Below are 27,658 nucleotides of genomic sequence, written 5' to 3'. Positions count from 1 at the left end.
GTTCTGTGACCTCTGGTTAGATGTTGTGTTGTTATGTGACCTCTGGTGAGGTGTTGTGATGCCCTGTGACCTCTATTAAGATGTCGTGCTGTTCTGTGACCTCTATTAAGATGTTGTGATGTCCTTGGGACCTCTGGTGAGGTTTTGTGATGCCCCGTGACCTCTGGTTAGATGTTGTGCTGTACTGTGACCTTTATTAAGAAGTTCTGATGTCCTGTGACCTCTGGTGAGGTGTTGTGATGTCCTGTGACCTCTGGTGAGGTGTTGTGATGTCCTGTGACCTCTGGTGAGATGTTGTGATGTCCTGTGACCTCTGGTGCGGTGTTGTGATGTCCTGTGATCTCTGGTGAGGTGTTGTGATGTCCTGTGACCTCTGGTGAGATGTTGTGATGTCCTGTGACCTCTGGTGCGGTGTTGTGATGTCCTGTGATCTCTGGTGAGGTGCTGTGATGCCCTGTGACCTCTGGTGAGGTATTGTGATGTGATCTATGATGGCAGATTTTTAATGCTGCAGTGGTACCCTAAATCTCACACAATTACACACAATGCATTTATTGCCAGATTTAAATAATCTATTGAAATTAACGACTTTATTTGGCTCCCACATACAAAGAAAATTTCATTATCATACAAGGTGTTAAATTTGTCTTCAGCCATGGGACAATACAGAAGGGGTCAACGTTCATTTACTCATATCTGTTTCATTAAAGGGCCGATCTAACAAAACATTATATTTCAGTTCTAGGTGGAAACTGGGATAGAGTTTTTTTTTTTTTCTTCTTCCATGTCTATGGATTTTAGTGGTCTTCACCCCTTTGCAGCTGCTACAGTAAAACCTCCTGGTCAGGGTGTGACAGGTGCCGGAAGTTTTACAGCCCAAAATTTAGGAGGTGTACCACCCATAGCTGAATCCCCCGAGCCCAATGAACAGACATTAGAGGTGTCCACTCATAGCTGAAGCACCCAAGCCCCATGGACAGACATTAGAGGTGTCCACCCATAGCTGAATCACCCAATCCCCATGGACAGACATTGTAGGTGTCCACCCATAGCTGAATCACCCAATCCCCATGGACAGACAGAGGTGTCCACCCATAGCTGAAGCACCCAAGCTCTCTGGGCAGACATTAGAGGTGTCCATCCCTGTTTGAAGTACCAGTTTTAGACAGGCAGACCTTTCCTAATACAGCTATGTAAGAAGATTTCAGCAGAGGACATTGCTAGCCATCCCCTGGTAGAGGAGCAGCAGTGACGCACACAGGATGCCGCTGGACTGGACGGTGCTCCCGGTACTGGGAGCCACTGTGCTGTTGGCAGATGGCGACATGTTGAAGGACTTCTGGACCTGCCGGCCATTGAGAGGCTGAGGAGGGCGGAAATTGTTCACCATTGGCTCCAGGTTACCTGACACATTGTAGTTGAGAGAAGTTGTGAAAGCTTGTACCTGCGGAGGAACAATAAGCGATATTGTCATTTCTTACATAGAAGGGGGATGATGCTCGGGCCGGGACAAGGGGTGGGCAGGAGGGACGGTTGCCCTGGGCACCTGATGACCTTTTCCTGGCACTGATGGTGCTGCTCTGGCTATGCGTAGATAGATTCATTACTGCTTACCAGATAATCCTTCTCATGGGGACCTTCTACTGAATAATCCTCCTCCAAAAGAATCATTTATATATCAATTACACAGAGAAGGATTCTCACCTCTAAATAAACTGACCATCAAAAAGGATTAAAGGGCCCCAAGTGACCCCAAAACCTCCAGTCTGACCAAACTGTGGCTTTCATAGATGAGGACAGTGTAGGCATCTACACTGGAGGAATCTCTACAAGGAGAGAGCAGAAATTGGATTGTATAGAAGAAGAGACAGAGCACCTGTCATCAGCACATCCGACTCGCTGCTTAGCGCGACACCAGAGAATGGAAACGTTTGGACATTAGGCGTGGTTCACACCTCTGCCTTTTTTTGTGCTTTCTGCAGAAACGCACTATGGTCCATTTAACATGATTTTCTATGGGACACGTTCACATCTATGCTTTTTTCAGCTGCTGTGTTTTTGCCATATTTTTGTCGTGTTTTTGCCATTTTTAATCGGCCCAACAACAAATTGGCCTAAAAAACACGCCAAAAACGCAAACCTCACCACAAAAAGCACTGCAGAAATGGATGAAAAGCAAACGCCATAGGTGTGAACCCAGCCTTAGAAATGATGGGCTCCAGCAGTGCTCGGCATCCCATAACATTGGGCCGAGGAAAGAGGTATCAGTCAGCATCGGGAAAGGTAAAGCCATAAGGAGGAACCGGGGAAGAGGACCTGTCATGTCAACCAATGTTTATAGATGAAGAACAGTAGACATTGGATTTCACAGAACATCACCGGGATTCACAAAAAAAAGAGAACTAACTGATAAGAGATGGGACCACGCTGGTCCTACGTCCAGGGAAGAACCCCTTAATCCTCAATGAGATTCCTGCCATCTTATCCATCAGACAAGGTGATGTTCTGCACAATCCGGGGGCTTCTGCTTTAATAAAATATGTTTAGTTGAGTGTTTCAACAAGAAAAAGCAGTTCAGGAGCCGCTCCCCATGCTGTAATCCAGGTGTGGACAACGAAGTAACAGAGAATACGGGAAAGAGTGGCTGTATACTTTGGAGTGTAGAGTTGACACCACTCGGGGAAAAGCCATAGGAATAAGATCTGGGAATGGAGGAAGGGGGTGGGGGAGCCATGGGTGGACGTGTCACTATTGGAGCAAGTGTCAGAGGAAAAAGACGACTTACCACCGTCCGAGGGACATAGATGGGATTTTTGAAGACGGTCCACACTACGGCCTCATCACATGTTGGGGTGGTCAGAGAGCCCAAATAGCGATAGTACTCGGTGCGACTGACATTGGCCAACAAACCATCCAGAGAGAGAGAGGAATTCAGAGACAGCTTTGTTCCTGGCACCATGGAAGGACAGAGAAGGGAAAAAAGATGATCAGGCGCCATTGTTCCTTCATCTAGCCCATCTCCCCAACGATCAGCACTATCAACGATCAGCACCCCCAACTATCAGCACACTATCAGCACTCCCAACTATCAGCACTCCCAACTATCAGCACTCCCAACTATCAGCACTCCAACTAACAGCAGGCCAACTATTAGCACTTCCATCTGTCAACACACCCAACTATCGGCACCCCAATTATTAGCACTTCCATGTATCAACACTCCCAGCTATCAGCACTCCCAACTATCGGCACCCCAACGATCAGCACCGCAACTATTAGCACTTCCACCGATCAGCACTCCCAACTATTGGCACCCCAACTATGAGCACCGCAGCTATCGGCACCCCAACTATCACCACCCCAACTATCGGCAAACCCAACTATCAGCACGCTAACTATTGGCACCATAACTATCAGCACTCCCAACTATCAGCACTCCCAACTATTAGCACTTCCATCTATCAACACTCCCAACTATCGGCACCCCAACTATCAGCACGCTAACTATTGGCACAATAACTATCAGCACTCCCAGCTATCAGTACTCCAACTATCGGCACCCCAACTATTAGCACTTCCATCTATCAACACTCCCAACTATCAGCACCCCAACTATCAGCACTTCCATCTATCAGTACCCCAACTATCAGCACTTCCATCTATCAGCACCCCATCTATCAGCACTTCCATCTATCAGCACCCCAACTATCGGCACCCCAACTATCAGCACCCCAACTATCAGCACTTCCATCTATCAGTACCCCAACTATCAGCACTTCCATCTATCAGTACCCCATCTATCAGCACTTCCATCTATCGGCACCCCAACTATCAGCACTTCCATCTATCAGCACCCCATCTATCAGCACTTCCATCTATCGGCACCCCAACTATCAGCACTTCCATCTATCAGCACCCCATCTATCAGCACTTCCATCTATCGGCACCCCAACTATCAGCACCCAAACTATTGACAGGAAAGATGAAATTGAAATATGAATCTCCATTCTTCATTCCTATAATGTGATAGACGATCAGCGCATCAGTGGAGAGAAAACTGCATTCCAGGTGAAGAGGTCCACAACGTTGGCCATGTATGACCCTTCCCTGCATCTGGGGAGGATGGATTGTTCCTCCACTCATGTACTGCTTTCTATGAAGTATATCATTTATCTTGTATCTCTTTTTTTCTCGTATCGTGTTAGTTTTACTGAAAAAGCAAATAAATCATATCCAAGGAAAAAAAAATGTACATATGAATTCCAGGAATGGATATTTTTACATAGTTCCACTGGTACAAGCTGAACCGATGTATCTATGCATACACCATACTCGTGGGATCCCTCTAGAAGCTGAAAATCACTGAAGTAGACACCGCTGCTGCACCACTACTACAGCCCTACTACACTCCTACTACACTCCTACTACACCCTACTACACTGCTACTACAATGCTACTACACCTCTAGTACACCACTACTACACTGCTACTACATCGCTTCTACACCCCTAGTACACCACTACTACACTGATACTACATCGCTTCTACACCATACTACACTGCTACTTCACCACAACTACACCCTACTACACTGCTACTACACCGCTACCACACCCCTAGTACACCACTACTACACTGCTACTACACCCTACTACACTGATACTACATCGCTTCTACACCATACTACACTGCTACTACACCACTGCTACTTCCCCACAACTACACTCTAGTACACTGCTACTACACCACAACCACACCGCACCGCTACTACACTGCTGCTACATCACTACTACACCTCTACTACACTGCTACTCCAGTGATCTCCACTGGTTAACGTGACTAAGCGGAGTGGCTGCCCTGCTGCATTATGAATGCAGGAGGTCGGCCTCTGGGCATGGGAACTGGAAGCCAGTAGAGATTGCTGTAGTAGCGGTGTCTATATTGTGGTTTTCAGCTTTTAGATGGATCCCACTGGTATGGTTTATACAAAGTTACGATGGTCCAAGCTGGATCAATGAAATATAAAGTATCCATTACTAGAATTCATCTTTAACTTGTGTTTTACCAACTCCTCCATCATCTCCAGGAAATCCCTGACTTCTATATCTTCTCCCCATCATCCTCCATAGGAATGGGGGATGTTTGGGGAAATAAGACACCCCCCCACTCTTTACATACACAACACCCCCTCCTGTCTTCATCCATAGAAGATGTCATGAGTGGAATCAGCATCTCGGGACTCTCATAGGGGAGCAGTGAGAATGGACGAAACGCGTTAGAGGAGTCTGCTTACCAGGAACAGAGACTTGTTGTAAAAGCTTGGAGAGTGATGCCATCTGGGAGGTGTTCACCGAATCTAAGATCTGTGGAGAGAGCAGAACACACAATCATCTCCATGGAGAGAAGGACAGAAAATAACGGAAAGAGGGACTTTTATTATCTGGAGATCAGAAAATACAGAAGAATGAGAGAAGGTTTCAGAGACTGTTGTCACAAACTTCATAAAGGACCCCCAGGGGTGTATTATCAGAAATCGTCCCTATGCCACCAGACACACCAGAGGAAACTCAGAGAACGGAACCCATGGGGGAGGGTTCCAGGAGAACAGGGCTGTTTTTTAGTTGGCTACTGGCCTACTGGGAGGATAGACTGCATCTAAATGGGGGGGGGGGTTCATGCATGAATATATCATTAATGGGGCCTGTCACGGGCATGGCCAGAGCGGAGGCTGTTGGAGAGGACTGTGTGCAAGCCTGTTGCCCACCGATTATGGGCCCTAGCATTTGAGGTGAATGAGAAATCCAGTCTGAACTGTATTAATCGGACTCAGTCATGTATATATTGTATGGGGACTCCTTACTGTAGATTTGTGTCCCTGAAGAGGGAGGGGGGATTCCTCCAGCAGCCCCCTGCTGATAAGACTGATTCATTCTGCTGGGACACATCCTGTGAGGAGATGCTGGTGTTATCAACATGTGTTTATGTTAATTGAGAGAGCTGATCACATTAGCCACCAGCCCTGGCTAATAGACGAATGGTCTAGGCTGAGGAGGGGGGAGATTGTTGTTTGTATTGTTAATTGTATTAATGTGTGAAGCTCGGTGCCCACAAGACTGTCATCTGGTCTGGGTACATTTTGTAGTAAATTAGGTCATGTTAATTAGGTTAGCTTTGAGTCATCCCTGCTGTATAAAGGTCTGTGAGATCTCAAAATAAAGGCAGTTCTGATGTACTCCAAGACTGGTGTTGTCTAGTTCTTGGGGGTTCCTATAGCCAGATCCATTGGACTCGTGTTCCAGAACTTAGGAAGCGGTATACTGACGGAAGCACTCAAGCGGAGTGTGGGACGTTCCGTGACATTGGTGGCAAGCAGCGGGAAAGCTTCCTGAAGTCTGAAGTCTGGGACATCCAAACCTCCAACTGGATCCAAGATCAGCATAGCAGACTTCAGTCACCCCAGCGGAGATATGGACCTGGCATCAGAATTCCCGGGGCTGCTGCGGATCATCCTTTCAACGTACACCAGGACTGTGTCTGAGGATGAATACCTGGAGCTCAGGCAGCTGATTCGGGTGGAGCTCTGGATTGCAGCCCTCCGTCTCGCTGGTATAAAACAGGGCAAGTGCTTTCCAACCCAAGAGCAACGGGCCAGTGACCAACGGGCATTGCGGATGGCATTCCTGGGAGAGCAGCCCCAGGAGCAATGGGTGACTGAGTTGGACAGGTTGGTCCAGCAGGAGATAGAGCTGGACAATCATTATCGGGCTCTGCAATGGCACGCAGAGGAGGGATATTTAGGGGAGACAACAGAATGCTCTCCGGAGGGATATGACTTTGGCGGCCCTGGATTGCTATGGGAGAACCTTACAGATCTTTTTATGTTTGGCGATGAAGGGGAACCTGACCTTGAGGACATGAGAGACTATAGAGAGTCTATGCTCGGTCTTGCAGGGGTCTCAGAGCTCAAACCTGATCTGGACCATTTGCTAAGGAAGGAGCAGCATCTGGAAAGGGCATACAGGAAACTGCTAGAACAAGTTCAGCAGCATGCCAGAGAATCGGCAGTGGAAAATCCGGAGATTGCCGTCCCCAAACCTGAAGTGCTGACAACAGGGCAGAGCTCTGCTAACCTCTGTCCAGAAATGATAACATCTTCTGGGTTCCATGGACAGGAGATGGTGAACCCCTATTCCCCGACATCAGTTGCAGAGACATGGGATTTGATAGACTTTTCTGCTGAGGAAGAACAACCTGATGAGCCTCCAGCAGAAGAGCTGCTATCAGGGCCAAAGTTCACTGTGTTCTGCCCAGCACCAACAGTGGCTTCGGCCTTCCTGAGAGAAGAGGTAGTCGGCCTTTCTCCCACAACACTGACAGGGACATGTGATTTTCTGCCAGCAGCATCTATGGAGTTAAAACAAACTTCTCCAGCTGAAGATCTGGTAACTGAACAGAGGGTCCAAGACCTCTGTCCCACACTTTTACCGCTTCCAGAGACTGGGGATTTAATAGACATTTCTGTAGAGGAGGAACCACCTAGCAAACCCCCAGCAGAAGTGCTGGCAACCGGACAGAGGGTCCAAGACCTCTGCCCCACACCTGCAGCAATTGTGGAGGCTCAGGGTGAGAAGATGGCAATCACTTCCCAGCAGCAGATACAGGGGGAGAAGGGAGAGGAGGTGTGTGTTGTCCCTCCCCAACAGTTGGCCAGGGTGGAGGAAGTGGGCTTTCCTCCCCAGCAAAGATCCGTGTACCTGGGAGACAGTACCATCGACATGTCGTCCCAGCAGCCAGATGAGGGAATGGAAAAGGAAGCAGCCGGCTCACCTCCCCAATGGCAGCTACACAGTTTGGGAGTGGAGGAAGCCAGCTGCCTGCCCCAACAGTTAGCCGGAGCAGAGGATGCGGAGTCCCCAGCAGAAGTGCTGGCAACAGGGCAGAGTGCTACCAACCTCTGCCCAGCACCGGCAACAACTACAGAGTTCCAGGGAGGCGGGGCAGTCTGCCTCCCTCTCCAACAGTTAGCCGGAACAGATGGTGTGGGGTTTCCAGCAGAAGGGCTGGCAACAGGGCCGAGGACTGCTGGACTCTGCCCTCAACTAACAGAGGATGGATTTCCTGTGAAGGTGGATGGAACTTCAGTCTCCACCTGTATACCCCAGGGATGCTGGGCAGTGGGCCCAGATCCCCAACAGCATGACAGAGTGAGCCCAGTCCCCCTGTCTTCTCTCCAGCGGCAGATATGTTCTCTGAGAGAGGCAGAGGTTGGCTGGGTGAGTAATGCACTGTTTGGGATAATTTGTTTGGGGTACTGTGTGGGTACAGGCAGTAGAGGACTGGAGCTGTTTACTAACTTCGGAGTCAACCCGTCTGGGGTCTCCTCCTGTGTTAGTCTCCTGCCGAAAGGGGAGAAATGTCACGGGCATGGCCAGAGCGGAGGCTGTTGGAGAGGACTGTGTGCAAGCCTGTTGCCCACCGATTATGGGCCCTAGCATTTGAGGTGAATGAGAAATCCAGTCTGAACTGTATTAATCGGACTCAGTCATGTATATATTGTATGGGGACTCCTTACTGTAGATTTGTGTCCCTGAAGAGGGAGGGGGGATTCCTCCAGCAGCCCCCTGCTGATAAGACTGATTCATTCTGCTGGGACACATCCTGTGAGGAGATGCTGGTGTTATCAACATGTGTTTATGTTAATTGAGAGAGCTGATCACATTAGCCACCAGCCCTGGCTAATAGACGAATGGTCTAGGCTGAGGAGGGGGGAGATTGTTGTTTGTATTGTTAATTGTATTAATGTGTGAAGCTCGGTGCCCACAAGACTGTCATCTGGTCTGGGTACATTTTGTAGTAAATTAGGTCATGTTAATTAGGTTAGCTTTGAGTCATCCCTGCTGTATAAAGGTCTGTGAGATCTCAAAATAAAGGCAGTTCTGATGTACTCCAAGACTGGTGTTGTCTAGTTCTTGGGGGTTCCTATAGCCAGATCCATTGGACTCGTGTTCCAGAACTTAGGAAGCGGTATACTGACGGAAGCACTCAAGCGGAGTGTGGGACGTTCCGTGACAGGGCCATAGAGGGCACTGGACATAGAGGTGGGTGGGACAGAGAGACAGAGGGCACTAGATTGCGTTCCTGGAATGTGAAGATGCAACTTAAGCGGGTTCAAAGTTTTCAGCTTCTTTATGGTAGCGAGCAGTGCCGGTATTTCTGGTCCCATGACCCGCAGAGAGCGAGCAGCGCTGGTATTTCTGGTCACATGACCCGCAGAGAGCGACAAGCGCCGGTATTTCTGGTCACATGACCTGCAGGGAGCGAGCAGTGCCGGTATTTCTGGTCACATGACCCGCAGGGAGCGAGCAGTGCTGGTATTTCTGGTCACATGACCCGCAGAGAGCGAGCAGTGCCGGTATTTCTGGTCACATGACCTGCAGGGAGCGAGCAGTGCCGGTATTTCTGGTCACATGACCCGCAGAGAGCGAGCAGTGCCGGTATTTCTGGTCACATGACCCACAGGGAGCGAGCAGTGCCGGTATTTCTGGTCACGTGACCCGCAGAGAGCGAGCAGTGCCGGTATTTCTGGTCACGTGACCCGCAGAGAGGGAGCAGTGCCGGTATTTCTGGTCACATGACCCACAGGGAGCAAGCAGTGCCGGTATTTCTGGTCACATGACCCGCAGAGAGCGAGCAGTGCTGGTATTTCTGGTCACATGACCCGCAGGGAGCGAGCAGTGCCGGTATTTCTGGTCACATGACCCGCAGAGAGCGAGCAGTGCCAGTATTTCTGGTCACATGGCCCGCAGAGAGCGTGCAGTGCTGGTATTTCTGGTCACATGACCCGCAGAGAGCGAGCAGTGCCGGTATTTCTGGTCACATGACCCGCAGAGAGCGAGCAGTGCCGGTATTTCTGGTCACATGACCCACAGAGAGCGAGCAGTGCCGGTATTTCTGGTCACATGACCCACAGAGAGCGAGCAGTGCCGGTATTTCTGGTCACATGACCCACAGGGCGCGAGCAGTGCCGGTATTTCTGGTCACGTGACCCGCAGAGAGCGAGCAGTGCCGGTATTTCTGGTCACATGACCCGCAGGGAGCGAGCAGTGCCGGTATTTCTTGTCACATGCCTCGCAGGGAGCGAGCAGTGCCGGTATTTCTGGTGATATGACCCGCAGGGAGCGAGCAGTGCCGGTATTTCTGGTCACATGACCCGCCGAGAGCGAGCAGTGCCGGTATTTCTGGTCACATGACCCGCAGAGAGCGAGCAGTGCTGGTATTTCTGGTCACATGACCCGCAGAGAGCGAGCAGTGCCGGTATTTCTGGTCACATGAACCACAGAGAGCGAGCAGTGCCGGTATTTCTGGTCACATGACCCGCAGGGAGCGAGCAGTGCCGGTATTTCTGGTCACATGATCCGCAGAGAGCGAGCAGTGCCGGTATTTCTGGTCACATGACCCGCAGAGAGTGAGCAGTGCCGGTATTTCTGGTCACATGACCCGCAGGGAGCGAGTAGTGCCGGTATTTCTGGTCACATGACCCGCAGAGAGCGAGCAGTGCCAGTATTTCTGGTCACATGACCCGCAGGGAGCGAGCAGTGCCGGTACTTCTGGTCACATGACCTGCAGAGAGCGAGCAGTGCTGGTATTTCTGGTCACATGACCCGCAGGGAGCGAGCAGTGTCGGTATTTCTGGTCACATGACCCGCAGAGAGCGAGCAGTGCTGGTATTTCTGGTCACATTACCCGCAGAGAGCGAGCAGTGCTGGTATTTCTGGTCACGTGACCCACAGAGAGCGAGCAGTGCCGGTATTTCTGGTCACATGACCTGCAGAGAGCGAGCAGTGCTGGTATTTCTGGTCACATGACCCGCAGGGAGCGAGCAGTGCCGGTATTTCTGGTCACATGACCCGCAGAGAGCGAGCAGTGCCAGTATTTCTGGTCACATGGCCCGCAGAGAGCGTGCAGTGCTGGTATTTCTGGTCACATGACCCGCAGAGAGCAAGCAGTGCCGGTATTTCTGGTCACATGACCCGCAGAGAGCGAGCAGTGCCGGTATTTCTGGTCACATGACCCACAGAGAGCGAGGAGTGCCGGTATTTCTGGTCACATGACCCGCAGGGCGCGAGCAGTGCCGGTATTTCTGGTCACGTGACCCGCAGAGAGCGAGCAGTGCCGGTATTTCTGGTCACATGACCCGCAGGGAGCGAGCAGTGCCGGTATTTCTTGTCACATGCCTCGCAGGGAGCGAGCAGTGCCGGTATTTCTGGTGATATGACCCGCAGGGAGCGAGCAGTGCCGGTATTTCTGGTCACATGACCCGCCGAGAGTGAGCAGTGCCGGTATTTCTGGTCACATGACCCGCAGAGAGCGAGCAGTGCTGGTATTTCTGGTCACATGACCCGCAGAGAGCGAGCAGTGCCGGTATTTCTGGTCACATGAACCACAGAGAGCGAGCAGTGCCGGTATTTCTGGTCACATGACCCGCAGGGAGCGAGCAGTGCCGGTATTTCTGGTCACATGAGCCGCAGAGAGCGAGCAGTGCCGGTATTTCTGGTCACATGTATATATTGTATGGGGACTCCTTACTGTAGATTTGTGTCCCTGAAGAGGGAGGGGGGATTCCTCCAGCAGCCCCCTGCTGATAAGACTGATTCATTCTGCTGGGACACATCCTGTGAGGAGATGCTGGTGTTATCAACATGTGTTTATGTTAATTGAGAGAGCTGATCACATTAGCCACCAGCCCTGGCTAATAGACGAATGGTCTAGGCTGAGGAGGGGGGAGATTGTTGTTTGTATTGTTAATTGTATTAATGTGTGAAGCTCGGTGCCCACAAGACTGTCATCTGGTCTGGGTACATTTTGTAGTAAATTAGGTCATGTTAATTAGGTTAGCTTTGAGTCATCCCTGCTGTATAAAGGTCTGTGAGATCTCAAAATAAAGGCAGTTCTGATGTACTCCAAGACTGGTGTTGTCTAGTTCTTGGGGGTTCCTATAGCCAGATCCATTGGACTCGTGTTCCAGAACTTAGGAAGCGGTATACTGACGGAAGCACTCAAGCGGAGTGTGGGACGTTCCGTGACAGGGCCATAGAGGGCACTGGACATAGAGGTGGGTGGGACAGAGAGACAGAGGGCACTAGATTGCGTTCCTGGAATGTGAAGATGCAACTTAAGCGGGTTCAAAGTTTTCAGCTTCTTTATGGTAGCGAGCAGTGCCGGTATTTCTGGTCCCATGACCCGCAGAGAGCGAGCAGTGCCGGTATTTCTGGTCATATGCCCCGCAGAGAGCGAGCAGTGCCGGTATTTCTGGTCACATGACCCGCAGAGAGCGACAAGCGCCGGTATTTCTGGTCACATGACCCGCAGAGAGCGAGCAGCGCTGGTATTTCTGGTCACATGACCCGCAGAGAGCGACAAGCGCCGGTATTTCTGGTCACATGACCTGCAGGGAGCGAGCAGTGCCGGTATTTCTGGTCACATGACCCGCAGGGAGCGAGCAGTGCTGGTATTTCTGGTCACATGACCCGCAGAGAGCGAGCAGTGCCGGTATTTCTGGTCACATGACCTGCAGGGAGCGAGCAGTGCCGGTATTTCTGGTCACATGACCCGCAGAGAGCGAGCAGTGCCGGTATTTCTGGTCACATGACCCACAGGGAGCGAGCAGTGCCGGTATTTCTGGTCACGTGACCCGCAGAGAGCGAGCAGTGCCGGTATTTCTGGTCACGTGACCCGCAGAGAGCGAGCAGTGCCGGTATTTCTGGTCACATGACCTGCAGGAAGCGAGCAGTGCCGGTATTTCTGGTCACATGACCCGCAGAGAGCGAGCAGTGCTGGTATTTCTGGTCACATGACCCGCAGAGAGCGAGCAGTGCCGGTATTTCTGGTCACATGACCCGCAGAGAGCGAGCAGTGCCGGTATTTCTGGTCACATGACCCACAGGGAGCGAGCAGTGCCGGTATTTCTGGTCACGTGACCCGCAGAGAGCGAGCAGTGCCGGTATTTCTGGTCACGTGACCCGCAGAGAGGGAGCAGTGCCGGTATTTCTGGTCACATGACCCACAGGGAGCAAGCAGTGCCGGTATTTCTGGTCACATGACCCGCAGAGAGCGAGCAGTGCTGGTATTTCTGGTCACATGACCCGCAGGGAGCGAGCAGTGCCGGTATTTCTGGTCACATGACCCGCAGAGAGCGAGCAGTGCCAGTATTTCTGGTCACATGGCCCGCAGAGAGCGTGCAGTGCCGGTATTTCTGGTCACATGACCCGCAGAGAGCGAGCAGTGCCGGTATTTCTGGTCACATGACCCGCAGAGAGCGAGCAGTGCCGGTATTTCTGGTCACATGACCCACAGAGAGCGAGCAGTGCCGGTATTTCTGGTCACATGACCCACAGAGAGCGAGCAGTGCCGGTATTTCTGGTCACATGACCCGCAGGGCGCGAGCAGTGCCGGTATTTCTGGTCACGTGACCCGCAGAGAGCGAGCAGTGCCGGTATTTCTAGTCACATGACCCGCAGGGAGCGAGCAGTGCCGGTATTTCTTGTCACATGCCTCGCAGGGAGCGAGCAGTGCCGGTATTTCTGGTGATATGACCCGCAGGGAGCGAGCAGTGCCGGTATTTCTGGTCACATGACCCGCCGAGAGCGAGCAGTGCCGGTATTTCTGGTCACATGACCCGCAGAGAGCGAGCAGTGCTGGTATTTCTGGTCACATGACCCGCAGAGAGCGAGCAGTGCCGGTATTTCTGGTCACATGAACCACAGAGAGCGAGCAGTACCGGTATTTCTGGTCACATGACCCGCAGGGAGCGAGCAGTGCCGGTATTTCTGGTCACATGATCCGCAGAGAGCGAGCAGTGCCGGTATTTCTGGTCACATGACCCGCAGAGAGTGAGCAGTGCCGGTATTTCTGGTCACATGACCCGCAGGGAGCGAGTAGTGCCGGTATTTCTGGTCACATGACCCGCAAAGAGCGAGCAGTGCCAGTATTTCTGGTCACATGACCCGCAGGGAGCGAGCAGTGCCGGTACTTCTGGTCACATGACCTGCAGAGAGCGAGCAGTACTGGTATTTCTGGTCACATGACCCGCAGGGAGCGAGCAGTGTCGGTATTTCTGGTCACATGACCCGCAGAGAGTGAGCAGTGCTGGTATTTCTGGTCACGTGACCCACAGAGAGCGAGCAGTGCCGGTATTTCTGGTCACATGACCTGCAGACAGCGAGCAGTGCTGGTATTTCTGGTCACATGACCCGCAGGGAGCGAGCAGTGCCGGTATTTCTGGTCACATGACCCGCAGAGAGCGAGCAGTGCCAGTATTTCTGGTCACATGGCCCGCAGAGAGCGTGCAGTGCTGGTATTTCTGGTCACATGACCCGCAGAGAGCGAGCAGTGCCGGTATTTCTGGTCACATGACCCGCAGAGAGCGAGCAGTGCCGGTATTTCTGGTCACATGACCCACAGAGAGCGAGCAGTGCCGGTATTTCTGGTCACATGACCCGCAGGGCGCGAGCAGTGCCGGTATTTCTGGTCACGTGACCCGCAGAGAGCGAGCAGTGCCGGTATTTCTGGTCACATGACCCGCAGGGAGCGAGCAGTGCCGGTATTTCTTGTCACATGCCTCGCAGGGAGCGAGCAGTGCCGGTATTTCTGGTGATATGACCCGCAGGGAGCGAGCAGTGCCGGTATTTCTGGTCACATGACCCGCCGAGAGTGAGCAGTGCCGGTATTTCTGGTCACATGACCCGCAGAGAGCGAGCAGTGCTGGTATTTCTGGTCACATGACCCGCAGAGAGCGAGCAGTGCCGGTATTTCTGGTCACATGAACCACAGAGAGCGAGCAGTGCCGGTATTTCTGGTCACATGACCCGCAGGGAGCGAGCAGTGCCGGTATTTCTGGTCACATGATCCGCAGAGAGCGAGCAGTGCCGGTATTTCTGGTCACATGACCCGCAGAGAGTGAGCAGTGCCGGTATTTCTGGTCACATGACCCGCAGGGAGCGAGTAGTGCCGGTACCATCGACATGTCGTCCCAGCAGCCAGATGAGGGAATGGAAAAGGAAGCAGCCGGCTCACCTCCCCAATGGCAGCTACACAGTTTGGGAGTGGAGGAAGCCAGCTGCCTGCCCCAACAGTTAGCCGGAGCAGAGGATGCGGAGTCCCCAGCAGAAGTGCTGGCAACAGGGCAGAGTGCTACCAACCTCTGCCCAGCACCGGCAACAACTACAGAGTTCCAGGGAGGCGGGGCAGTCGGCCTCCCTCTCCAACAGTTAGCCGGAACAGATGGTGTGGGGTTTCCAGCAGAAGGGCTGGCAACAGGGCCGAGGACTGCTGGACTCTGCCCTCAACTAACAGAGGATGGATTTCCTGTGAAGGTGGATGGAACTTCAGTCTCCACCTGTATACCCCAGGGATGCTGGGCAGTCGGCCCTGATCCCCAACAGCATGACAGAGTGAGCCCAGACACCCTGTCTTCTCTCCAGCGGCAGATATGTTCTCTGAGAGAGGCAGAGGATGGCTGGGTGAGTAATGCACTGTTTGGGATGATTTGTTTGGGGTACTGTGTGGGTACAGGCAGTAGAGGACTGGAGCTGTTTACTAACTTCGGAGTCAACCCGTCTGGGGTCTCCTCCTGTGTTAGTCTCCTGCCGAAAGGGGAGAAATGTCACGGGCATGGCCAGAGCGGAGGCTGTTGGAGAGGACTGTGTGCAAGCCTGTTGCCCACCGATTATGGGCCCTAGCATTTGAGGTGAATGAGAAATCCAGTCTGAACTGTATTAATCGGACTCAGTCATGTATATATTGTATGGGGACTCCTTACTGTAGATTTGTGTCCCTGAAGAGGGAGGGGGGATTCCTCCAGCAGCCCCCTGCTGATAAGACTGATTCATTCTGCTGGGACACATCCTGTGAGGAGATGCTGGTGTTATCAACATGTGTTTATGTTAATTGAGAGAGCTGATCACATTAGCCACCAGCCCTGGCTAATAGACGAATGGTCTAGGCTGAGGAGGGGGGAGATTGTTGTTTGTATTGTTAATTGTATTAATGTGTGAAGCTCGGTGCCCACAAGACTGTCATCTGGTCTGGGTACATTTTGTAGTAAATTAGGTCATGTTAATTAGGTTAGCTTTGAGTCATCCCTGCTGTATAAAGGTCTGTGAGATCTCAAAATAAAGGCAGTTCTGATGTACTCCAAGACTGGTGTTGTCTAGTTCTTGGGGGTTCCTATAGCCAGATCCATTGGACTCGTGTTCCAGAACTTAGGAAGCGGTATACTGACGGAAGCACTCAAGCGGAGTGTGGGACGTTCCGTGACAGGGCCATAGAGGGCACTGGACATAGAGGTGGGTGGGACAGAGAGACAGAGGGCACTAGATTGCGTTCCTGGAATGTGAAGATGCAACTTAAGCGGGTTCAAAGTTTTCAGCTTCTTTATGGTAGCGAGCAGTGCCGGTATTTCTGGTCCCATGACCCGCAGAGAGCGAGCAGCGCTGGTATTTCTGGTCACATGACCCGCAGAGAGCGACAAGCGCCGGTATTTCTGGTCACATGACCCGCAGAGAGCGAGCAGTGCCGGTATTTCTGGTCACATGACCTGCAGGGAGCGAGCAGTGCCGGTATTTCTGGTCACATGACCCGCAGAGAGCGAGCAGTGCCGGTATTTCTGGTCACATGACCCACAGGGAGCGAGCAGTGCCGGTATTTCTGGTCACGTGACCCGCAGAGAGCGAGCAGTGCCGGTATTTCTGGTCACGTGACCCGCAGAGAGGGAGCAGTGCCGGTATTTCTGGTCACATGACCCACAGGGAGCAAGCAGTGCCGGTATTTCTGGTCACATGACCCGCAGAGAGCGAGCAGTGCTGGTATTTCTGGTCACATGACCCGCAGGGAGCGAGCAGTGCCGGTATTTCTGGTCACATGACCCGCAGAGAGCGAGCAGTGCCAGTATTTCTGGTCACATGGCCCGCAGAGAGCGTGCAGTGCTGGTATTTCTGGTCACATGACCCGCAGAGAGCGAGCAGTGCCGGTATTTCTGGTCACATGACCCGCAGAGAGCGAGCAGTGCCGGTATTTCTGGTCACATGACCCACAGAGAGCGAGCAGTGCCGGTATTTCTGGTCACATGACCCACAGAGAGCGAGCAGTGCCGGTATTTCTGGTCACATGACCCGCAGGGCGCGAGCAGTGCCGGTATTTCTGGTCACGTGACCCGCAGAGAGCGAGCAGTGCCGGTATTTCTGGTCACATGACCCGCAGGGAGCGAGCAGTGCCGGTATTTCTTGTCACATGCCTCGCAGGGAGCGAGCAGTGCCGGTATTTCTGGTGATATGACCCGCAGGGAGCGAGCAGTGCCGGTATTTCTGGTCACATGACCCGCCGAGAGCGAGCAGTGCCGGTATTTCTGGTCACATGACCCGCAGAGAGCGAGCAGTGCTGGTATTTCTGGTCACATGACCCGCAGAGAGCGAGCAGTGCCGGTATTTCTGGTCACATGAACCACAGAGAGCGAGCAGTGCCGGTATTTCTGGTCACATGACCCGCAGGGAGCGAGCAGTGCCGGTATTTCTGGTCACATGATCCGCAGAGAGCGAGCAGTGCCGGTATTTCTGGTCACATGACCCGCAGAGAGTGAGCAGTGCTGGTATTTCTGGTCACATGACCCGCAGGGAGCGAGTAGTGCCGGTATTTCTGGTCACATGACCCGCAGAGAGCGAGCAGTGCCAGTATTTCTGGTCACATGACCCGCAGGGAGCGAGCAGTGCCGGTACTTCTGGTCACATGACCTGCAGAGAGCGAGCAGTGCTGGTATTTCTGGTCACATGACCCGCAGGGAGCGAGCAGTGTCGGTATTTCTGGTCACATGACCCGCAGAGAGCGAGCAGTGCTGGTATTTCTGGTCACATTACCCGCAGAGAGCGAGCAGTGCTGGTATTTCTGGTCACGTGACCCACAGAGAGCGAGCAGTGCCGGTATTTCTGGTCACATGACCTGCAGAGAGCGAGCAGTGCTGGTATTTCTGGTCACATGACCCGCAGGGAGCGAGCAGTGCCGTTATTTCTGGTCACATGACCCGCAGAGAGCGAGCAGTGCCAGTATTTCTGGTCACATGGCCCGCAGAGAGCGTGCAGTGCTGGTATTTCTGGTCACATGACCCGCAGAGAGCGAGCAGTGCCGGTATTTCTGGTCACATGACCCGCAGAGAGCGAGCAGTGCCGGTATTTCTGGTCACATGACCCACAGAGAGCGAGCAGTGCCGGTATTTCTGGTCACATGACCCGCAGGGCGCGAGCAGTGCCGGTATTTCTTGTCACATGACCCGCAGAGAGCGAGCAGTGCCGATATTTCTGGTCACATGACCCGCAGGGAGCGAGCAGTGCCGGTATTTCTTGTCACATGCCTCGCAGGGAGCGAGCAGTGCCGGTATTTCTGGTGATATGACCCGCAGGGAGCGAGCAGTGCCGGTATTTCTGGTCACATGACCCGCCGAGAGTGAGCAGTGCCGGTATTTCTGGTCACATGACCCGCAGAGAGCGAGCAGTGCCGGTATTTCTGGTCACATGACCCGCAGAGAGCGAGCAGTGCCGGTATTTCTGGTCACATGACCCGCAGAGAGCGAGCAGTGCCGGTATTTCTGGTCACATGACCCGCAGGGAGCGAGCAGTGCCGGTATTTCTGGTCACATGACCCGCAGGGAGCGAGCAGTGCCGGTATTTCTGGTCACATGACCCGCAGGGAGCGAGCAGTGCCGGTATTTCTGGTCACATGACCCGCAGGGAGCGAGCAGTGCCGGTATTTCTGGTCACATGACCCGCAGGGAGCGAGCAGTGCCGGTATTTCTGGTCACATGACCCGCAGAGAGCGAGCAGTGCTGGTATTTCTGGTCACATGCCCCGCAGAGAGCGAGCAGTGCCGGCATTTCTGGTCACATGACCCGCAGGGAGCGAGCAGTGCCGGTATTTCTGGTCACATGACCCGCAGAGAGCGAGCAGTGCTGGTATTTCTGGTCACATGCCCCGCAGAGAGCGAGCAGTGCCGGCATTTCTGGTCACATGACCCGCAGAGAGCGAGCAGTGCCGGTATTTCTGGTCACATGACCCGCAGGGAGCGAGCAGTGCCGGTACTTCTGGTCAGATGACCCGCAGAGAGCGAGCAGTGGCGGTATTTCTGGTCACATGACCCGCAGAGAGCGAGCAGTTCCGGTATTTCTGGTCACATGACCCGTAGGGAGCGAGCAGTGCCGGTATTTCTGGTGATATGACCCGCAGGGAGCGAGCAGTGCCGGTATTTCTGGTCACATGACCCGCAGAGAGCGAGCAGTGCCGGTATTTCTGGTCACATGACCTGCAGAGAGCGAGCAGTGCCAGTATTTCTGGTCACATGACCCGCAGGGAGCGAGCAGTGCCGGTACTTCTGGTCACATGACCCACAGAGAGCGAGCAGTGCCGGTATTTCTGGTCACATGACCCACAGAGAGCGAGCAGTGCCGGTATTTCTGGTCACGTGACCCGCAGAGAGCGAGCAGTGCCGGTATTTCTGGTCACATGACCCGCAGGGAGCGAGCAGTGCCGGTATTTCTGGTCACATAATCCACTGAGAGCGAACAGTGCCGGTATTTCTGGTCACGTGACCCGCAGAGAGTGAGCAGTGTCGGTATTTCTGGTCACATGACCCGCAGGGAGCGAGCAGTGCCGGTATTTCTGGTGATATGACCCTCAGGGAGCGAGCAGTGCCGGTATTTCTGGTCACATGACCCACAGAGAGCGAGCAGTGCCGGTATTTCTGGTCACATGACCCGCAGGGAGCGAGCAGTGCCGGTATTTCTGGTCACATGACCCGCAGGGAGCGAGCAGTGCTGGTATTTCTTGTCACATGACCCGCAGAGAGCGAGCAGTGCCAGTATTTCTGGTCACGTGCCCCGCAGAGAGCGAGCAGTGCCGGTATTTTTGGTCACATGCCCCGCAGAGAGCGAGCAGTGCTGGTATTTCTGGTCGCATGACCCGCAGAGAGCGAGCAGTGCCGGTATTTCTGGTCACATGACCCACAGAGAGCGAGCAGTGCCTGTATTTCTGGTCACATGCCCCGCAGAGAGCGAGCAGTGCCGGTATTTCTGGTCATATGCCCCGCAGAGAGCGAGCAGTGCCGGTATTTCTGGTCACATGATCCACAGAGAGCGAGCAGTGCCGGTATTTCTGGTCACATGATCCGCAGAGAGCGAGCAGTGCCGGTATTTCTGGTCACATGCCTCGCAGAGAGCGAGCAGTGCTGGTATTTCTGGCAACATGACCCGCAGAGAGCGAGCAGTGCCGGTATTTCTGGTCACATGACCCGCAGAGAGCGAGCAGTGCCGGTACTTCTGTTCACATGACCCGCAGAGAGCGAGTAGTGCCGGTATTTCTGGTCACATGACCCGCAGAGAGCGAGCAGTGCCGGTACTTCTGTTCACATGACCCGCAGAGAGCGAGCAGTGCCGGTACTTCTGTTCACATGACCCGCAGAGAGCGAGCAGTGCCGGTATTTCTGGTCACATGACCCGCAGAGAGCGAGCAGTGCCGGTATTTCTGGTCACATGACCCGCAGAGAGCGAGCAGTGCCGGTATTTCTGGTCACATGACCCGCAGAGAGCGAGCAGTGCCGGTATTTCTGGTCACATGACCCGCAGAGAGCGAGCAGTGCCGGTATTTCTGGTCACATGACCGCAGGGAGCGAGCAGTGCCGGTATTTCTGGTCACATGCCTCGCAGAGAGCGAGCAGTGCCGGTATTTCTGGTAACATGACCGGCAGGGAGCGAGCAGTGCCGGTATTTCTGGTCACATGACCCGCAGAGAGCGAGCAGTGCCGGTATTTCTGGTCACATGACCCGCAGGGAGCGAGCAGCGCCGGTATTTCTGGTCACATGACCCGCAGGGAGCGAGCAGTGCCGGTATTGCTGGTCACATGACCCGCAGGGAGCGAGCAGTGCCGGTATTTCTGGTCACATGACCCGCAGGGAGCGAGCAGTGCCGGTATTTCTGGTCACATGACCCGCAGAGAGCGAGCAGTGCCGGTATTTCTGGTCACATGACCCGCAGGGAGCGAGCAGTGCTAGTATTTCTGGTCACATGACCCGCAGGGAGCGAGGAGTGCCGGTATTTCTGGTCACATGACCCACAGAGAGCGAGCAGTGCCGGTATTTCTGGTCACATGCCCCGCAGAGAGCGAGCAGTGCCGGTATTTCTGGTCACATGACCCGCAGGGAGCGAGCAGTGCCGGTATTTCTGGTCACATGATCCGCAGAGAGCGAGTAGTGCTGGTATTTCTGGTCACATGACCCGCAGAGAGCGAGCAGTGCCGGTATTTCTGGTCACATGACCCACAGAGAGCGAGCAGTGCCTGTATTTCTGGTCACATGCCCCGCAGAGAGCAAGCAGTGCCGGTATTTCTGGTCACATGATCCTCAGAGAGCGAGCAGTGCCGGTATTTCTGGTCACATGATCCGCAGAGAGCGAGCAGTGCCGGTATTTCTGGTCACATGCCTCGCAGAGAGCGAGCAGTGCTGGTATTTCTGGCAACATGACCCGCAGAGAGCGAGCAGTGCCGGTATTTCTGGTCACATGACCCGCAGAGAGCGAGCAGTGCCGGTACTTCTGTTCACATGACCCGCAGAGAGCGAGCAGTGCCGGTACTTCTGTTCACATGACCCGCAGAGAGCGAGCAGTGCTGGTATTTCTGGTCACATGACCCGCAGAGAGCGAGCAGTGCCGGTATTTCTGGTCAGATGACCCGCAGAGAGCGAGCAGTGCCGGTATTTCTGGTCACATGACCCGCAGAGAACGATCAGTGCCTATATTTCTGGTCACATGACCCGCAGAGAGCAAGCAGTGCCGGTATTTCTGGTCACATGACCCGCAGGGAGCGAGCAGTGCCGGTATTTCTGGTCACATGCCTCGCAGAGAGCGAGCAGTGCCGGTATTTCTGGTCACATGACCCGCAGGGAGAGAGCAGTGCCGGTATTTCTGGTCACATGACCCGCAGGGAGCGAGCAGTGCCGGTATTTCTGGTCACATGACCCGCAGAGAGCGAGCAGTGCCGGTATTGCTGGTCACATGACCCGCAGGGGGCGAGCAGTGCCGGTATTTCTGGTCACATGACCCGCAGGGAGCGAGCAGTGCTGGTATTTCTGGTCACATGACCCGCAGAGAGCGACCAGTGCCGGTATTTCTGGTCACATGACCCGCAGGGAGCGAGCAGTGCCGGTATTTCTGGTCACATGACCCGCAGAGAGCGAGCAGTGCCGGTATTTCTGGTCAAATGACCCGCAGGGAGCGAGCAGTGCCGGTATTTCTGGTCACATGACCCGCAGAGAGCGAGCAGTGCCGGTATTTCTGGTCACATGACCCGCAGGGAGCGAGCAGTGCCGGTATTTCTGGTCACATGACCCGCAGGGAGCGAGCAGTGCCGGTATTTCTGGTCACATGACCCGCAGAGAGCGAGCAGTGCCGGTATTTCTGGTCACATGCCCCGCAGAGAGCGAGCAGTGCCGGTATTTCTGGTCACATGACCCTCAGAGAGCGAGCAGTGCCGGTATTTCTGGTCACATGATCCGCAGAGAGCGAGCAGTGCCTGTATTTCTGGTCACTTGACCCGCAGAGAGCGAGCAGTGCCGATACTTCTGGTCACATGACCCGCAGGGAGCGAGCAGTGCCGGTATTTCTGGTCACATGATCCGCAGAGAGCGAGCAGTGCCTGTATTTCTGGTCACTTGACCCGCAGAGAGCGAGCAGTGCCGATACTTCTGGTCACATGACCCGCAGGGAGCGAGCAGTGCCGGTATTTCTGGTCACATGACCCGCAGGGAGCGAGCAGTGCCTGTATTTCTGGTCACTTGACCCGCAGAGAGCGAGTAGTGCCGATACTTCTGGTCACATGACCCGCAGGGAGCGAGCAGTGCCGGTATTTCTGGACACATGACCCGCAGAGAGCGAGCAGTGCCGGTACTTCTGGTCACATGACCCGCAGAGAGCGAGCAGTGCCGGTAGTTCTGGTCACATGACCCGCAGAGAGCGAGCAGTGCCGGTATTTCTGGTCACATGACCCGCAGGGAGCGAGCAGTGCCGGTAGTTCTGGTCACATGACCCGCAGACAGCGAGCAGTGCCGGTATTTCTGGACACATGACCCGCAGAGAGCGAGCAGTGCTGGTATTTCTGGTCACATGACCCGCAGAGAGCGAGCAGTGCCGGTATTTCTGGACACATGACCCGCAGAGAGCGAGCAGTGCCGGTATTTCTGGTCACGTGACCCGCAGAGAGCGAGCAGTGCCGGTATTTCTGGTCACATGACCCGCAGAGAGCGAGCAGTGCCGGTACTTCTGTTCACATGACCCGCAGAGAGCGAGCAGTGCCGGTATTTCTGGTCACATGACCCTCTCTGTGTGTACAGTTCTCATAGAACTCAAGGTGTCCTACAGAGTTATGAAGTCTGAAAGGGTCATGTAGAAAGCCCCCCCTTATGTTCATACTGTACTGTGTTTTGTGATTTAAGGCTGGACTGCTCCTTTAAGTGTATTATTTTGCTTAAAGTGGAGTTCCGCTGAAAAAAAATATTAGAAGCCAGCGGATACAAATCCTGCAGCTGCTGACTTTTAATATAAGGACACTTACCTGTCCAGTGAGCCCGCCATGTCGGCGGGCGAATCTGATCCGTCCTTCCCCCGCCGCCATCCTCGGTAAGGGGATAAGGAAGTGAAGCTGTGCGGCTTCACTTCCTGGTTCCCTACTGTGCATGCACGAGTCGTGCTGCGCGTCCTCTCTGGTCCCTGCTGTGTTCTGTGTCTCACACAATACAGCGAGGGAGGACGGGGTAGGTACCGGAAGTGGTGTAGGTCACCTGCAAGCGCCGGGGTGATCTATGCCAGGAAGTGTCAGCAAATACCTGTATTAGACAAGTATCTGCTCCCCCCTGAAAGGTGCCAAATGTGACACCAGAGGGGGGGGGATCCAAAAAGTGGAAGTTCCATTTCTGGGTGGAACTCCATGCGGCACGGTTTGGAGAGACTTTGTGACTTGTGGGCGTCGGAGATGCCGGAGTTGGATGGGAAGGACTGAGAAGATATCTGGGACCCCCCCTTTGGACACCTGTTCTCTTCTAGAGATTGGCTCATCCAGCTTAAAATATTACACAAGTTTTATTATACTCCATACACAAAATATGCCCGGACTGCACGTCGCCATGTTGGCGCTGCTGAGCTGACTCTGCGGGTTTCTTACACATGATCTGGTCACATGACTCGTAGAGAGCGAGCAGTGCCGGTATTTCTGGTCACATGACTCGTAGAGAGCGAGCAGTGCCGGTATTTCTGGTCACATGACTCGTAGAGAGCGAGCAGTGCCGGTATTTCTGGTCACATGACTCGTAGAGAGCGAGCAGTGCCGGTATTTCTGGTCACATGACTCGTAGAGAGCGAGCAGTGCCGGTATTTCTGGTCACATGACCCGCAGGGAGCGAGCAGTGCCGGTATTTCTGGTCACATGACTCGTAGAGAGCGAGCAGTGCCGGTATTTCTGGTCACATGACTCGTAGAGAGCGAGCAGTGCCGGTATTTCTGGTCACATGACTCGTAGAGAGCGAGCAGTGCCGGTATTTCTGGTCACATGACCCGCAGAGAGCGAGCAGTGCCGGTATTTCTGGTCACATGACTCGTAGAGAGCGAGCAGTGCCGGTCACATGCCCCGATGTACAGCATTACTGGCCATTAATTATAACCTTCATCACTAAACTCACCACAATCCCTATACCCCAAAAGATAGAGATGTGCCTACTTGGCCTGGTGGAGTCTCTTTCCCCTTCGAGGGCAGTTCCTACACTACTGGGATCGCTTCTCTTCTATGCCAGGAAACTCATCATACTCACGTGGAGAGCTCCCACATCTGCCCTTACCCGGAATGCATGGAAATCATTCATTCAACCTTGCAGTACCCTTATATAAAGAAACTTACTCTACTAGAGGATGACCCCTAAAGTTTCAAAAGGTTTGGAACATATGGCTAGAGTCTGAAACGACCACTGAAGAGCGAGAAGACCCTGGAGGACTATTAGTCTGATTAGATGTCACATATGAGATGATGGTTCCTCTGGCTGACTACGTGCCAATAACCACCCACTGGCTGGGGACTTTCTCTTGGGTGATACCTGTCGTATCCTGTCACCTGTCGTATATCTGTCACCTGTCGTATATCTGTCACCTGTCATATCCAGTCACCTGTCGTATATCTGTCACCTGTTGTATATCTGTCACCTGTCGTATATCTGCCAGTAGTTAATGTAAGGTTTGCCTTGCCTAATGTTTTATACACCTTGAGCCGGGAAATGCCCAGAGGCTCTGGTATGTAACCTTTCTTTTTCTGAAATAAATTTAAAAAATGAAAAAAAACAGGTTTGTGTTAAAATGGAAACCCGAAATGAGGAACTTTGGTGTCATGAGACAGTCGGGAATAATAGGGGGTTTCACACAACACAATCTCCTGCCATCGGGAGCTCAGTCTATGTGTAAGTGGTGTAGCCAACCCTTCGGATAGAATATGGAATGTCAAAGGTCTTTCTGCCCTCCTGAGAACAAGGGGTGTCCTTAAAGCTGAAACCTATAGAAAGAGAAAGAAAAGGCACCGACCAAAGATAAAATGTATTTAAATAGTAAAAACAAGAATGATACAAACAAACGTTTAGAAAAAAGGCTTAACAATTCAGAACCGTGTCTTCTAGACATCTGCAACCTGGACCGGATGTTAGGAGGAACCAGATGGCATCGCAGACAGCTTACATGTTACGAGGGAGTACCCTCTTCATCAGAGCCACAGAGATAGCCAATCGCGTCTTCGATGCCATCTGGTTCCTCCTAACATCCGGTCCGGGTTGCAGGTGTCTACAAGACATGGTTCCGAATTGTTGGAGCAATGTTCAGCCTTTTTTTAAATGTTTGTTTGTGAGTATCACTTTTGTTTTTACTATTTAAATACATTTTATCTTTGGTAATGCACAAGGTCGGTGCGCCCTCCTTCTCTTTCTATAGGTTTTACATGTACCCCTTATTGGTGGAAAATGATTAGTAACGCCCGTCTTTCTTTTGTATTTAACATCCTGTATGAGGGAAATAAAGCCAACCGTGTATTGGAATCAACCTGTGTGGTGTCAGCTTTGTATACGCCCCTCTCTGGGCACAGGGCATGGTCAACCGAGTCTGCCGGCAAAAAGGTCATTCTAATTAGATGATAAAAAGTGAATAGTCAGGACTAAGGGCGATCCTAACAAAGACCATCTTGGGGGTGAGCAGGAATGGGGTGCATGGAGAAGGAACGGCCACCCTAGAACTGAGAAGAGCAGGAAAAATCTTCCATCTGAGAGATGTCCCCTTCCCTGGAACCAGGATAGATGAGGTCCTACACCCACATGAAGGTCCTACACCCACATTGATGTCCTACACTCACATCAAGGTCCTACACCCACATTAAGGTCCTACATCGACATACCGATCCCTCTACACCGACATTGAGGTCCTACACCGACATACCGATCCCTCTACACCGACACTGAGGTCCTACACCGACATACCGATCCCTCTACACCGACATTGAGGTCCTACACCGACATACCGATCCCTCTACACCGACACTGAGGTCCTACACCGACATACCGATCCCTCTACACCGACATTGAGGTACTACACCGACATACCGATCCCTCTACACCGACATTGAGGTCCTACACCAACATTGAGGTCCTACACCGACATACCGATCCCTCTACACCGACATTAAGGTCCTACACGGACATTGAGGTCCTACACCGACATACCGATCCCTCTACACCGACACTGAGGTCCTACACCGACATACCGATCCCTCTATACCCACACTGAGGTCCTACACCGACATACCGATCCCTCTACACCGACACTGAGGTCCTACACCGACATACCGATCCCTCTACACCGACATTGAGGTCCTACACCGACATTGAGGTCCTACACCGACATACCGATCCCTCTACACCGACACTGAGGTCCTACACCGACATACCGATCCCTCTATACCCACATTGAGGTCCTACACCGACATACCGATCCCTCTACACCGACATTGAGGTCCTACACCGACATACCGATCCCTCTACACCGACATTGAGGTCCTACACCGACATACCGATCCCTCTACACCGACACTGAGGTCCTACACCGACATACCGATCCCTCTATACCCACATTGAGGTCCTACACCGACATACCGATCCCTCTACACCGACATTGAGGTCCTACACCGACATACCGATCCCTCTACACCGACATTGAGGTCCTACACCAACATTGAGGTCCTACACCGACATACCGATCCCTCTACACCGACACTGAGGTCCTACACCGACATACCGATCCCTCTACACCGACATTGAGGTCCTACACCGACATACCGATCCCTCTACACCGACATTGAGGTCCTACACCAACATTGAGGTCCTACACCGACATACCGATCCCTCTACACCGACATTGAGGTCCTACACGGACATTGAGGTCCTACACCGACATACCGATCCCTCTACACCGACACTGAGGTCCTACACCGACATACCGATCCCTCTATACCCACACTGAGGTCCTACACCGACATACCGATCCCTCTACACCGACAT

General features: G+C 53.1%; 1 protein-coding gene across 1 annotated transcript in view; it reads right to left on the bottom strand.

Annotated features, from left to right (window-relative positions):
* Positions 1-568: 568 nt before the first annotated feature.
* LOC141148104 (carbonic anhydrase 4-like) overlaps positions 569-27,658 on the bottom strand; it is an 83,615-nt gene continuing 56,525 nt past the window's right edge. Inside the window, exons 7-9 of the mRNA XM_073635257.1 lie at positions 5,294-5,363; positions 2,786-2,949; positions 569-1,444 (exon numbers count right to left, since the gene is read on the bottom strand). Of these exons, the coding sequence (XP_073491358.1) occupies positions 1,205-1,444; positions 2,786-2,949; positions 5,294-5,363 (474 nt within the window). The 3' untranslated portion in view covers positions 569-1,204. The remainder of the gene's footprint in view (positions 1,445-2,785; positions 2,950-5,293; positions 5,364-27,658) is intronic.

The sequence above is a fragment of the Aquarana catesbeiana genome, linkage group LG06 (genome assembly GCF_042186555.1).
Source record: "Aquarana catesbeiana isolate 2022-GZ linkage group LG06, ASM4218655v1, whole genome shotgun sequence".
Taxonomy (NCBI): domain Eukaryota; kingdom Metazoa; phylum Chordata; class Amphibia; order Anura; family Ranidae; genus Aquarana; species Aquarana catesbeiana.
This window is presented reverse-complemented; position numbering and strand designations above follow the sequence as displayed.